General features: G+C 35.0%; 2 protein-coding genes across 2 annotated transcripts; both read left to right on the top strand.

Moving 5' to 3' along the window:
* Positions 1-207: 207 nt before the first annotated feature.
* LOC138334529 (protocatechuate 3,4-dioxygenase beta chain-like) lies at positions 208-846 on the top strand. The gene has a single exon (XM_069283185.1). The coding sequence runs from the start codon at positions 208-210 to the stop codon at positions 844-846; it is 639 nt and encodes a 212-aa protein (XP_069139286.1).
* A 7,384-nt stretch (positions 847-8,230) lies between these two features.
* Positions 8,231-15,362, top strand: LOC138335209 (protein fem-1 homolog C-like). The gene is made up of 3 exons (XM_069284191.1): positions 8,231-8,375; positions 11,028-12,291; positions 13,336-15,362. Exons 2-3 carry the CDS (start codon positions 11,059-11,061, stop codon positions 13,972-13,974), a joined length of 1,872 nt encoding a protein of 623 aa, XP_069140292.1. The 5' UTR covers positions 8,231-8,375; positions 11,028-11,058; the 3' UTR covers positions 13,975-15,362.
* The last annotated feature ends 608 nt before the right edge of the window (positions 15,363-15,970 follow it).

Raw genomic sequence — 15,970 nt, 5'->3', positions numbered from 1 at the left:
ATCATAGTATTGTTTACTTCTTTCTATCGCAATAACGGAGGCTGGCACTGGATCCTCGGTACCAAAGTTGAAGAAAATATCCTATGCATCTCCACGATTATGTGTCGTTATCAGTTAAGGAGTACCATATGTCAGTTCGAAGAATACAAAGCATGGGAAAGTAGGTATACGTTGTAAGAGTCTGCGTCATCACAAAAACCTTCCATAATGGCTGCCATTTACTTCTGCCAGGTGCTATTGTTGTTCAGAATAAGTTCTGGCCTCGGAAGTGGTGATAATTCTCGACAGAACTGTCGTCCTACCAGTCATGATATTCTTGGACCATACTACGTCCCCAATCCTCCCCGACTTCTACAGTACTGTACGGGAGATCCCGACTGGTATCAATACGATTCACTGTTTGTCCATGGACATGTTTACAAGAGTGACTGTACAACGCCAATGGCCAATACAAGGATTGACGTCTGGCAAGCTGACCATTCCGGAAACTATACATTAGACGCACAATGTCGGGGCTACCTCAGGACTGACTCCCAAGGCTACTACGAATTCTCTACTCTTTATCCTGGCAAGTATCATCTCCTCAACGTCGCAAATTTTCGTCCTGCTCATATTCATTTCAAGGTTTATGGAAAACGACGTCATAAGACTCTTGTAACCCAGCTTTATTTTGCTGGGGATTCGAGCCTAGGAACCAACGATCCTTGTACAGTGTGTAGTTCAGGAAGAGAGGATCTGATAGCCGATGTGGAATACTTCTGTGATTCTAATGATCGGTCGGAGTGTATCCAAGTGGTCAGGTTTGACATTGTTTTGGAAAGGGGAACGGGTGTTTCACAGACTTAGATCAAAACTGACGGTGAAACCATGAACATGTACATAGCAAGACGAGGCATCTCTTTGAACACACGCCATGGTTTTTGTTTTCCATTTTATATAGAAGGAATTTTATTCTGTTGATTGATGACCATGTCAGACATTTTTGAAATGTGGTTTGCCACCTATAATGTGAAATGGCTATTAACTTTTAATGAGGCTTTGATGCGTCATTTAGAGTGGTATGTACTGTAAACAACTGATTTTCACGGTGACTTAATATTGCGTTTATACATTTAAGAACTTTACCTGTATTTGAAACAGTTTCACGGAGATATAATTTGGTGATCTAAACTTCTAAAGTACTTCTATTGCACCTGTATTTGAAACGTTTTCGCGGAATTTATTTTTGCGATCTTAACTTCTGGAGTACTACTTTACCTGTATTTGAAATGCTTTTCCGCAAATTTCATTTTGCTATCTAAACTTCTGGAGTCCTATATTACCTGTATTTGAAATATTTTCACTGATGTTTATTTTCAGGATATGTATAGTATCGGCTGCGAAATCCGCGAAATTGATTCTCACGGGAAAATCAGTTGGGTTTAGGTATGTTTTCACTTTTATCTTCATAACTAAAGACAGATTTGATGACAGTTTACTATCAAAATATACACTCTTTGTGTACACTCTGTGTGTTAAATGCAAGGAAATAATGCATAACATTAAACACTACTTGTAATTGACTACAGGTGTTTTTGTTTTTGTTTTGTGTTGTTTCTGGTTTTTTTTTTTTTTTTGTCTCTTTGTAAGATACAAATTGTAACCTATGATACAAAAAAGAAAAACCTACATTTTACATGTAAGTACGCCAGTAAACTTATACAGGAAAAACCAAAAGAAAACGAAAATAAACAAAGATTTCCTGCTGTAAAGTCTATATGTCAAGGTCGTTAGAATTCAAAAACAAAATGCAAATACCAAGGTCGTTGGAGCATGTCCACAAAATTTAACATGTAATTAATTTGCCATGTGGATTGCATATATTCAAGTTCATTGAGAATGAAGAATCGTATTAAATGCAGTATTATATGTACAGTGTATAACATTATGTTCTATAAAATCATATATGTAAACGTTTTAAATACATTTATCGATAGAAAATCTAAATCTATATTGTTATGCACGCTAACATTTGGTCAGAATGCGGTAGCAGAACATTGTATTAAAGGTCATTGTATTGTCATAGGTTCAATTCATTATCACTGTCACTCATTTCAAATGTTATATCGTGAAATTGATATATCGTTGTCTAATTAGATAGGGATTCTCTCCAGCTACATTTAATAATGACGAAATGTGTTATCATTGTGGTATCTAAGTGATGTGCTATCAGAAATATTTACTGTACTTTAAAATGTTATCAAAAAATGACTATCTTGTTAGTATTATAAATAGTATAGAATGTTGATTTTTTTATTGAAATAATGATCTCATCAAGCGTAAGGTTAGTCCGCTAAACCTGCCTATATTATTAGACATTTTAATTTTTTTTTGCCTAATATATACATGTATGTATTAGACAAAAAAATTTAAAAACCCTAATAATATAGGCAGGTTAAGCGGACTAACGTAAGGTATGCCGATTCAATAAGACAAACTTAGATATTGTACATGTTCTGTATATGATTACACGAAAAAAAATCCTCGATAGTCAAGGGGTCACTATCACCATGGATGCATCGACAGTTGTAGCAATAAAAAAGTAACCCCTTGACTATCGAGGACGGTGAATATAACGATAGTGATATTAACCCCTGAAATATTGAGGATGAAAACAAAAAGTCAAAAATATTGCAGGTTACTAGTTGACAAGGTTATCCCAAGTTATAATTGTAAGTGTAGTCACGTTACATTCCTTCTCCTCCACATGTATTGCATAAAGATGGTTTGGTCATAGATTTGGAGGAAAATATTGTCTATCAGAAAAAAAGCTTTGTCAATTATAAACACAATTAAAACGTGTGTGTGGAGTACCTGTGTCACTGACCGAGGCTGCAAGGTAACATATGATGCGGATATTTAATAGTTTTCATCGCAATTATCTTGACTGGTAACTTAAATATTAAAAATTGTTTGATTCGACTCTATGATATTCAGCGGTTAATTAGAAAAGAGTGTACCATATGTCAGCTCGAAGATACAGAGCAAAGAGGCATCAGCACTGTTACGCAAACCTGCCATAATGGCTGCTATTTACTTCTGCCTGGTGCTATTGTTGTGCAGAATTAGTTCTGGCCATGGAAGTGGCGATAATTCTCGACAGAACTGTCGTCCTACCAGTCATGATATTCTTGGACCATACTACGTCCCCAATCCTCCCCGACTTCTACAGTACTGTACGGGAGATCCCGACTGATATCGATACGATTCCCTGTTCGTTCATGGACATGTTTACAAGAGTGACTGTACAACGCCAATGGCCAATACAAGGATTGAAGTCTGGCAAGCTGACCATTCCGGAAACTATACATTAGGCTCACAATGTTGGGGCTACCTCAGGACTGACTCTCAGGGCTACTACGAATTCTCTACTCTTTATCCTGGCAAGTATCATCTCCTCAACGTCGCAAATTTTCGTCCTGCTCATATTCACTTCAAGGTTTATGGAAAACAACGCCATAAGACTCTGATAACACAGCTTTATTTTGCTGGGGATTCGAGCCTAGGAACCAACGATCCTTGTACAGAGTGTAGTTCAGGAAGAGAGGATCTGATAGCCGATGTGGAATACTTCTGTGATTCTAATGATCGGTCGGAGTGTATCCAAGTGGTCAGGTTTGACATTGTTTTGGAAAGGGGAACGGGTGTTTCACAGACTTAGATCAAAACTGACGGTGAAACCATGAACATGTACATAGCAAGACGAGGCATCTCTTTGAACACACGCCATGGTTTTTGTTTTCCATTTTATATAGAAGGAATTTTATTCTGTTGATTGACGACATGTCAGACATTTTTGAAATGTGGTTTTCCTCCTATAATGTAAAATGATTAAATAACTTTTAACGAGGCTGTGATGCGTCATTTAGGGTTGTATGTACTGTAAAGCAACTGATTTTCGCAGCGACTTAATATCGCGTTAATACATTTCAGAATGTTTTCGCTTAAATTTAATTTTGCGATCTAAACTTCTGTAGTCCTACTTTACCCATATTTGAAACAGTAATACGGAGATATAATTTGATGATCTAAACTTCTAAAGTACTTTTCATGTACCTGTATTTGAAACGTTTTCGTGGAAATCTTATTTGGAGATCTAAACTTCTGGAGTCCTATATTACCTGTATTTGAAGCGTCTAACGGAGATTTATTTCCGCGATATGTATAGTATTGTCTGCGAAATCTGCGAAATTTATTCCCACGGGAAAATCGGTTGGTTTACGGTATGTTTTCACTTGTATCTTAATAACTAAAGGCAGATTTGATGACAGTTACCTATCAATATGTACACTCTGTGTGTTAAATGCGAGGAAATAATGCATAACATTAAACAATCCTTGTCAATAACTAGAGTTTTTTTCCGTTTTTGACTCTTTGTAAGATACAAATTGTAACCTATGATACAAAAAGGAAAACCTACATTTTACATGTAAGTACGCTAGTAAACAAATAAAGCAAATACCAAAAGTGAACGAAAATAAAAAATATTTCCCGCTGTAAAGTCAATATGTCAATATCGTTGGAAGTCAAAAACAAAATGTAAATCCCAAAGTGGTTGAAAAAAGTTGAAAAAAATGTACAATTCAATTAATTTGCCAATTGAAAAAAATCCAACTTCACCGAGAGTGATGAATCATATAAAAGTCAATATTATGTGTACAGTGTATTTTATTACGTTTTAATATTATATATACAGTGTGTATAAACATTTAAAACTCATTTGTCGATCAAAAATCTAAATCTATATTGTTATGCACGCTAACATTTGGTTAGAATGCGGTGACAGAACATTGTATTAAAGGTCATTGTATTGTCATAGGTTCAATTCATTATCACTGTCACTCATTTCAAATGTTATATCGTGAAATTGATATATCGTTGTCTAATTAGATAGGGATTCTCTCCAGCTACATTTAATAATGACGAAATGTGTTATCATTGTGGTATCTAAGTGATGTGCTATCAGAAATATTTACTGTACTTTAAAATGTTCTCAACAAATGACTATCTTGTTATTATTATAAATAGTATAGAATGTTGATTTTTTTATTGAAATAATGATCTCATCAAGCGTAAAGTTAGTCCGCTAAACCTGTCTATATTATTTGGCTTTTTAAAAAAATATTTTTTGCCTAATATACATATATATATAAGCAAAAAAAAATTAAATAAAAAAGCCTAAGGTATGTCGATTCAATAAGACAAACTTAGATACTGTACATGTTCTGTATATGATTACACGAGAAAAAATCCTCGATAGTCAAGGGGTCACTATCACCATGGATGCATCGACAGTTGTAGCAATAAAAAAGTAACCCCTTGACTATCGAGGACGAAGAATATAACGATAGTGATATCAACCCCTGAAATATTGAGGATGAAAACAAAAAGGTCAAAAATATTGCAGGTTAATAGTTGATAAGGTTATCCCAAGATATAATTGTAAGTGTAGTCACGTTACCCTCCTTCTCCTCCACATGTATTGCATAAAGATGGTTTGGTCATTGATTTGGAGGAAAATAGTGTCTATCAGGAAAAAAACTTTGTCAATTATAAACACAATTAAAACGTGTGTGTGAAGTACCTGTCACTGACCGAGGCTGCAAGGTAACATATGATGCGGATATTTAATAGTTTTCATCGCAATTATCTTGACTGGTAACTTAAATATTAAAAATTGTTTGATTCGACTCTATGATATTCAGCGGTTAATTAGAAAAGAGTGTACCATATGTCAGCTCGAAGATACAGAGCAAAGAGGCATCAGCACTGTTACGCAAACCTGCCATAATGGCTGCTATTTACTTCTGCCTGGTGCTATTGTTGTGCAGAATTAGTTCTGGCCATGGAAGTGGCGATAATTCTCGACAGAACTGTCGTCCTACCAGTCATGATATTCTTGGACCATACTACGTCCCCAATCCTCCCCGACTTCTGCAGTACTGTACGGGAGATCCCGACTGGTATCAATATGATTCCCTGTTCGTTCATGGACATGTTTACAAGAGTGACTGTACAACGCCAATGGCCAATACAAGAATTGACGTCTGGCAAGCTGACCATTCCGGAAACTATACATTAGGCTCACAATGTTGGGGCTACCTCAGGACTGACTCTCAGGGCTACTACGAATTCTCTACTCTTTATCCTGGCAAGTATCATCTCCTCAACGTCGCAAATTTTCGTCCTGCTCATATTCACTTCAAGGTTTATGGAAAACAACGCCATAAGACTCTGATAACCCAGCTTTATTTTGCTGGAGATTCGAGCCTAGGAACCAACGATCCTTGTACAGAGTGTAGTTCAGGAAGAGAGGATCTGATAGCCGATGTGGAATACTTCTGTGATTCTAATGATCGGTCGGAGTGTATCAAAGTGGTCAGGTTTGACATTGTTTTGGAAAGAGGAACGGGTGTGTCACAGGCATAGACCAAACTGACAGCAAAATCATGAACATATACATTGCAAGAGGAGGCATCTTTTGAACACATGCCACGAGTTTAATTTTCCATTTTATATAGAAGGAATTTTATTCTGTTGATTGACGACATGTCAGACATTTTTGAAATGTGGTTTTCCTCCTATAATGTAAAATGATTAAATAACTTTTAACGAGGCTGTGATGCGTCATTTAGGGTTGTATGTACTGTAAAGCAACTGATTTTCGCAGCGACTTAATATCGCGTTAATACATTTCAGAATGTTTTCGCTTAAATTTAATTTTGCGATCTAAACTTCTGTAGTCCTACTTTACCCATATTTGAAACAGTAACATGGAGATATAATTTGATGATCTAAACTTCTAAAGTACTTTTCATGTACCTGTATTTGAAACGTTTTCGTGGAAATCTTATTTGGAGATCTAAACTTCTGGAGTCCTATATTACCTGTATTTGAAGCGTCTAACGGAGATTTATTTCCGCGATATGTATAGTATTGTCTGCGAAATCTGCGAAATTTATTCCCACGGGAAAATCGATTGGTTTACGGTATGTTTTCACTTGTATCTTAATAACTAAAGGCAGATTTGATGACAGTTACCTATCAATATGTACACTCTGTGTGTTAAATGCGAGGAAATAATGCATAACATTAAACACTCCTTGTAAATAACTAGAGTTTTTTTATCTGTTTTTTACTCTTTGTAAGATACAAATTGTAACCTATGATACAAAAAGGAAAACCTACATTTTACATGTAAGTACGCTAGTAAACAAATAAAGCAAATACCAAAAGTGAACGGAAATAAAGAAACATTTCCCGCTGTAAAGTCAATATGTCAAAAAAAAAAAAAAAAAAGATCGTTGGAAGTCAAAAACAAAATGTAAATACCAAGGTGGTTGGAAAATGTTCAACAAAATGTAAAATTCAATTAATTTACCAATTGAAAAAAATCCAACTTCACCGAGAGTGATGAATCATATAAAAGTCAATATTATGTGTACAGTGTATTTTATTATGTTTTAATATTATATATACCGTGTGTATAAACATTTAAAACTCATTAATCGATCAAAAATCTAAATCTATATTGTTATGCACGCTAACATTTGGTTTGAATGCGGTAACAGAACATTGTATTAAAGGTCATTATAATGTCACAGGTTCAATTCATTATCACTGTCACTCATTGTAAATGTTATATCGTGAAATTGATATATCATTGTCCAATTAGAAAGAGATTCTTTTCGGCTACTGTTAATAATGACGAAATTATCAGTAAATGTATAAAAATGTTAACTGTAATTAAAAACATTATCAGAAATATTTAATGTAATAAAGATGCTACAACGCTGACGAATATTATTTGTTCACTATCAAAAACGCGAACAGACAATTTTGTATTTTTCTTCAGTTACGAAAGTTACTTACTTTACATTATTATTATTCTACCACCATTAAAAACTTTGATTTTTTTTTAAAATTTTACGTCAAGATAAATATATTGAAAATTGAATGCGTCCTGAAAAACGTTCATGGCACTATATATATACATATATGTCCTCTATGGAATGAAGTACTGATTGCGTATGCATTGAAAGTAAAATAAATTATTTTATATAATTTTTGTGTAAATTAGACATATTTACATGATTAAACATCAGTTATTGTTCAAATGATGAGCATCCGTTTTGCTATAGGCACGATCGACAACCAGAAATATAGCTAGATTTATACATCGTTCAGTCCGGATTTGTTTACGTCTTCCGATTCTAATATTTTCACGACATACCACTCTTCCTGTTAACAGCAATATTGATGTTGCAAAAAATGAAAGTGTCGGAACAGGTAACAATTTGAGGAAAGAAAGCTTACATTTAAGGATTTTCAATGAGGTAAGTAATTCAAAAAGAGTGTGTCAGTGCTTTATAGACATAGTCATAAAACACTATATCGAAGATCATGAGGATATCTCCTGATCTGACACGGGTAGTTAGGACGAAGAATCGTCCAGTGATCAGGGTAACGTTCCTAATGGTGAAATATTTATATCTTCACGTCAATTTACAAACATCAAACATTAGGAAGGAGACCCTGTACTATAGACCATCCTCGATACTCCAGGGGTTACTTTCACTGTCATCACAGTCATTACAGTACCAGAAACATATATACATGTTCATATAATCCAATGATATTACATTTTAGATCTCGATACTGAGAAACTTCTGATGGTCAATACCGAGACACGACGTAATGATCAAAAGTGTCTCGTCGTTCTATACCTCTAACATTGTTGGAGTAATATACATAGAGATTTGAAACTCTGTGTATATATGTTTATGACAGTACACAGTATTCACCCATGGACAGCATTGACTATCTCATAGTAATGCAATTCAGGAGAAAACAAATCAGAAGAATCGAAGAACGGTCACTGTGGTTGACTGTGTTGCTTGCCTTTGAAATTGGGCATCCCTGTCAATTCCTTTAAATTTTCAGGCTTTTGATTGGTCATTTTCTCTTGAACTGGATATAACGAAAGTGAAAGTAGCCCCTGGATTATTGAGAATGACTATACTAATATATTATTTATAAATTACTTTTGATATATTATTTATATTATTAGTTTTGAATGGGTCTTTGACTTAATTACCAGCTTGCTTAATACCATCCTCGATTCTACACCCCCAGACTATCTCATAGTAAAATCGAAGGCAGCTCAGCAAAAAACATTTGACCAGTCACAGGCGAGCAAAGATTTCCTTTGAGGACTATAGAGAGAGTGATGCCTAACATCAAAGTCACACAGTCAACCACAGTGTACTGTTATTATATATGGCTCTTTTGATGTGTACATCAAAGGACTAAATTACCTGTTCTGTTCTGTTGCCCCCAGTTTTACTATGAGATAGTCCAGGGGCGAAGAGAATGTTTGCGATCGGAACCCCTGGAGTATCGAGGATGGCTAAATACCTATAATGTACAATGTAGTAACTAGAGAGTAGTTAATATATGGCTACTCCAACAATGTTGGAGGTTTTAAACCACAAGATACTTTTTAATATTGCATCGTGCATGTCCAACCAATGTAATCAGGGTAGAATAAGACCTCATACCCATGTAGAAATAATATATGGCCAGACCGGGGATCAAACCTGTCATGGCATGCTCTATAGATTAAGGTACCCTGTCACCAATATAATCAACTGTTACCCAGTCCAATGCTTCTACAGTTGACTTCTCTCATACCTACAGATGTAATACTGGTGTATCCCATGCAATAAACTTACGTTGTCTAAGGCCGTATCACATATATAGTTTACATGGTAACCCATTGCAGTACTCATGCAATACAACCAGAAGATGTCATGGTGTCAACAAAAAGGCTGTCTTCTTGATAAAATATGAACACCAATTTAAAGAACTTATTACAAGAAAATTAAAAATAATAACATTGTGGAACAAGATTAAAATACCCTTGGTAGGCCTTACATAGATTGAAGGAGGATATATGGATATTCGACCCTCGGGATCACAAAATATTGTAAAACCCTCACCAAGCCTAAAAGAGCCACTATGTTTCTGAAAAAAATCTTGAAATGAGATGAAATTTAAAACCATGCAAATGCAAGGTTCCCGGCCCTGCGTAAATCTATGTAAACTGAGATGGTTAATTTAAATTTTTAGTCACATGGTGCAGTTATGGTCAACTAGTACCGCAAAGTATTAAGGACTATGGGGTATGCCAGGAGACAAATGACAACCCGAAATGTCCCGAATTATGGAAACATTTAAAAAGTGATGATAAGTGTAGTATTAATAGTGTAGCTAATAACTTTTTGGGCTCTACAAAATTATCAAACTCGGTTTGTAGTAAAGTTTTATATTTAAAATCTGTTTCGGAAATGTAGTGGGCTTTAATTTAAGGTATCACTACAATTTGCAACCCTCGGGTACAATATCTGTAAGGCCAAATAAAGAAATATTCTTGTTTCCGGTTACCCCCTTTAAAAATGAGGGGTCGGTAGGTAGGAATTTTTTTTTTTTTTTTTTTTTCTAAATATTTTTTTCTCTTCATTCAGTTTCTTGCAGTGAAAAACTGAAGTAGACTTATTCAGCCTTATATAAACCATGGATTTGATTCCCAGGAGATTATTAGTGTCTTAGATTTACAGAATTTGTTCCAAAATTCCTGATTTTGTGAAAAACCAAACAAAATTTAGGTTGTTATTTGTTTGCTTGAGGGCAAAACTGATAAAAAGTTTTTGAGTAGGCACTGATTTTATAAAGTTGGTCGGGTTACCGGAAACACACACATTTTTTAGTATGGCCTAATCCTTATTCCTCAGTAACAACCAGTATACCAGTTTTCGAGTATTGTGTCTTCAGTTTCTGAGACAAATATGCATAATTAAGATTTTACCAAAAGGATATATATCAAGCACCAAAATTTATACATTTGTGAATAATTTGATCCCATTGAAAATAAATCTACTGTGTTTTTTTTTGTTTACTCATATGTATAATGTATTATTATTTTGCAGGTGCAAAACTTTGTGATCAAATAACCAGGAAATGTGGAAAACTATGACTCCAGAAAAGATACATTCTTATGCACATTTTGTCCACACCATTATAAGAACCGGAGATGACAGAGTTAAAGTGCTGAAGGAGAATTTGTCTTCTGGAGATCTTACTACTGAGGTGTGTTCAAAAGTACTACATCACCTGTTAAACGATAAGGCAGCACTCTACATAGCCTGCGAGGAGGGGGATTTAGATGTCATCAGATACCTTGTGACTGAATTTAACGTAGACCTCGAACAGAGAGGTCACTACACACATGATCACTTTCAGGACAAAGTGACGCCTCTGTGGAGCTGTACAGAGCAAAACTCCACCGAGGTAGTGCGCTTGTTGATCAGTCTTGGAGCTAATGTTAATTGTACGTCCAGTACAAATGGAACAGCTCTTCTGGTCGGCTGTCTCCACAACAGTCAGGAATGTGTGAAGGAGTTGATCAAGGCGGGAGCAGACGTCAACATTCCGAACGTGTATGGGGCCACTCCTCTGTTGAACGCAGCCAGCAAAGGGTCTCTTGACTTGTGTGAATATTTAATTAATAATGGTGCTGATGTTAATTGGAGGGACTGCAATGGCAGGACGACGCTACACAGAGCTGTAGAAGAGAATAGACTCGATGTTGTGAAATTGCTCATTAGCAAAGGCTGTGATTGCAAGCTACAGAATGATTCAGGGGATAGTTCTTTCAGACTTGCTGCACTAAAAGGATATGATGGCATAGTTGACTACTTAGCGAATAATGCTTCACTTGGTGCTTCAGATATCATAGATACATATGAAATTTTAGGTGCATTTCATGCTGAAAAAGACGACCATGAAAAAGCATCCAGCATCTGGTTAACTGCTTTAGAAAAGAGAGATCTTTTCGGTGAGAATCCTATTCCTAAGAAAGTCTGTGATACACTAGAAGAATGTACTGAATACAGGGAGGTATTGAGCAGTTCTGAAATCAAATCGCTCAATAGCAAGGAAGATTTCATGATGCAGAGCTTATTGATGCGTGAACGCATACTTGGGCCTTCACATACGGAATCTATTTGGTCATTAGACTATTGCGGTGCAGTGTATGCCGATATGAACCGGTACAGAGATTGTATACAGCTTTGGAAGTGTGCCTACCGACGTCTGGTGGACAAGAAAAGCAACCATAGTGACGACTGTACATTCAGGATCCAAGCCATCATGAAAGTATTTTTGGATATTTTCCAGGAAAGAGATATGAAGGTATACATAATTACTGGGTATACAGCATATTATCTGCAGTCACTTCTTGTTTTATTATTTTTATTGATAAATACATGTACTTATGATGAGGATTGGTTGTATAATTAATTAGGTAATATAAAAGTTTATTCATGTATATGAGAAGTTATTTGTTGGTATTGGAGGGCCAGTTTTGTGCTGCTTTTCTATTTGCATTTTTATACTTGTACTTAGAATGAATATAACTATGATAAAAGAATAGTATTTAAAGGGACAATTCGGTCTAAGAACACAATAAAACTTGCACATTTTTCGGAAACAAAATTCTAAGTTCTAATTCAAAGTTCTAATGGAAACTAGATTAGTTGATTTAACTGTGATATGTCAGAAAAGCCCATTGTAGTCAAATGTATGTGAAATGTTCAATCTCCATTACACATAGCCTTGTATGCCGAACCCTTACCCTTGCCTGTGTAGTAAAGATTTTTTTGTCTAGAACTACTCAAAACGCTGTTACAGTTTTGTTAACATTATTAAATGCATGTTCTTGTCTAAAAATATTTTCATCAACTCCTCAGTGTTTATGTATTGCATTTGTTTAACGTTTATTTGTTTGACTCGGGTAAGGGTACTGCGTACATGTTGTACCTGCTTAATCGTATTGATCAACGATTTAAAATTTCAATAGTATTAATCAAAATAATTAATAATGTAGTGAAATTTGTCACTATTTCATGTATTATGTTTCATAAGGAATGTGGAACAATACATTTATGTCATATTTTGCTTCGTGATTATGTAACATATTAGCCTCACTGAATTGTCCCTTTAAAACACATTCACAATTTACTGCAAGTGATTTATATATGATTTTGACTTACAAATGAAGACACATTCATGATTAATAAAGAAAATACACATGTATACAAAAAACTACATACAATTTAGGAATTTAATTTTGGAGGACAAATGTAATTGAATAGTCAGTAATTATATATATTTAAATAGTGTTTGCCTTTACCTGAATGTTGCCATTGACATGTACAATAAATTCTCATTTTTCAGTTTCCATCCAAGGACTTGTTAGACATCTTTGAAATACTGTTATACAGTATGCAGTGTGGTAGTAAGATGTTCAGACAACGACCCCGAGAGGAGCAGGCTGGAAAACAAATTTCCATTCTTATGAAAATGGCCTTACAACTGATAAATCTGCTTCTTTTACAAGACCTGGACAATTCTGAAAAAGAACGACTGACATATTTATCGGAGAATGCAGTGAAAACACATATCGTGGACGAAGAAGGGAGGACTCTTCTACACCTGTCCATGGAAAAAGAAACCACGACTACTAATGAATACACTTATACCTTGTTTCCGTCGTTCCGGGTGTTAAAACTTCTCGTAGAAGTTGGTGCTAATGTGAACTGTATGGATAACAAACGTAACACTGTCCTGCATTATTGTGCAAAACCCGTAAATCATAATGCAGCCAAATACCTTCTGGAGAACAACGCTCATGCTGACATGAGGAACAGTGGTGGAGAGAGTGCTTTGGAACAGCTTGTGTCTTCTGGGTACCGTGTCTGTCCAATGATGTTCTGTACTCTTAAGTGTCTCGCTGCCACGGCTGTCACTCGAAACAAACTGACATACTGGGAATACCTTCCAAAGACACTTTACAGTTTTGTTGATGTTCATTAACTTGCGTAAATATTAATTGATTTTTATTTCTTTGTTGAGGTTTATAATGTAGAATCAAAGAGCCAAAAGTCCTTTAATATTACACTTTTCTGTCTTTGAATATTACAGAGTTATCTCCCTTTCAGGTAAGTATCAATTACAACACGATTACTTTGTTGGTAAAAATTACTTGGTTGTCTCTAAAAAAATATGATGTTACACACTTACAAAAAAATGACGTAACAATTTTAAAACACCTACCCACAAGGGCAGATAAGTCTGTAATTTGCAAATGATACAGACCAAGTATTTATCAAATCAAGCAAAGTTCTGTTGAATTCATTTTTGAAAGAGTGTGTTAATGTAAAGATTAGTTGTTTGGAATAAAATATTACCATAGAAGTGTGCATGTAGTTCTGACATGTAGAAATACATGTTTGCAAGTAAGATTACTGGAATTAAGAAGTTGTTTAGCAAAATCCAGATTTCTCATTATTTAGAAGCAATTGGTTTTGGCATATTAATTTGAACTTCTAATTCAGATTATTGTATTTGACCAATAAGCTTCTATGGCACTTAAAAAGGGATGCTAGTAGGACAAATTTGGACGAATATTTCACAATGTTTTTGTGCAGAGTAAACCATCAACCATGATCAATTTACAACAGAGAAATCTATGCAGTTTTGGTCTGTATTTAAGTCTACATACAGGGGTAAGTGAAATTGAGGCCTCAAAAAAGGAAGAGGGTGCTTATAGGGATGGGGCGCTAATTGGGCTGAATACAGTAGTTTAAATTGTTTATTGTCAGAGGCAAGTATATATCCGATACTGGTGTTAACTGAATCTTAAATCATTCAACTATTCAAATAAGTGTAGTATGTGGTGGATCAACGGTTCAACCTTTACCATGGTTACTCATTTGGTATGCTACTGCAATATAGTAAACATTGATGTCTCAGTGAAGTTAATATTACAGTCATCTAATCAAATGCTTTTGAAATAATTGAACAAAGCTTAAAATATGTTATTTTGTAATGTAAATTATAAATACATATTCATTTGATAAACTAATATCTGTACATATTTTATACAACTTGTTTATTCTTTGTTTTTCCATTTTAACCTATGACATATAATTTTAAGTTTAAACATTGATGAACAACTTCGGATTGTTTTAAAGTAATAATTTTCAAAGATAGACGTCTACTCTAGGAGATCCAGTGTGTGTGACTGTATGTGGCGTCGGGCGACATGGCTAAATTATTTAGTGAGTAACTTAACACTTGTGATATTTTATAGTTTGTTACACAATGTTGGGTAGCACTGAACACTGTGATATGCTTTTCTATTTAGAATTGTTTTAGTTGGATAATGAATTTGCTTTACCAATAAAAGATTATGGAAAATATTTAATTTTCTCATGTGATTTGTTTGAACATCCATTCTATATTAAGAACTTGTTGTATTAAAAATAACTTGAAAACTATATATTGTCAAAATTGGCTATACTTTAGGCATGTTTTGAACAGAATGACTAGTCACTTCCCTTGTTTGAATGATTGGTTATTTACATGTACACCAATTGTTCGAGGTCACTCTGAGGAATTAAGACGTACCTCACCATATCTGCCGTATTGTAACATAAGTTGATAGACCCAGACAAAATATTGCTTTCTAGAGCCTATACAATTTTTTTTCTTATTTATTATATAATTATATCTTTTTAGCCCACCATCATCAGATGGTGGGCTATTCAAATCGCCCTGCGTCCGTGGTCCGTCGTCCGTCCGTAGACAATGCTTGTTATCACTATTTCTTGAGAACTACTGAAGGGATTTTGTTCAAACTTCATATGGAGGTTACCCTTGGTCCCTAGTTGTTCCATACAGATTTTGAGGCTGATCGGAAAAACAAGATGGCCGCCAGGCAGCCATCTTTGATTTTGGCAGTTGAAGTTTGTTATCGATATTTCTTGAGAACTACAGTAGGGATTTTGTTCAAACTTCACATGGAGGT

Source organism: Argopecten irradians, chromosome 11 (genome assembly GCF_041381155.1).
Source record: "Argopecten irradians isolate NY chromosome 11, Ai_NY, whole genome shotgun sequence".
Taxonomy (NCBI): Eukaryota; Metazoa; Mollusca; class Bivalvia; order Pectinida; family Pectinidae; genus Argopecten; species Argopecten irradians.
The sequence above is the reverse complement of the archived record's forward strand: the minus strand, read 5'-3'. Positions and strand labels throughout refer to the sequence as shown.

Excerpts from the sequence above, each read along its gene's own strand:
- LOC138334529 (XM_069283185.1), top strand. The coding sequence starts at position 208 with ATGGCTGCCATTTACTTCTGCCAGGTGCTATTGTTGTTCAGAATAAGT.
- LOC138335209 (XM_069284191.1), top strand. The coding sequence starts at position 11,059 with ATGTGGAAAACTATGACTCCAGAAAAGATACATTCTTATGCACATTTT. Across the intron at positions 12,292-13,335 it reads TCCAGGAAAGAGATATGAAG|TTTCCATCCAAGGACTTGTT; the intron begins GTATACATAATT and ends CTCATTTTTCAG.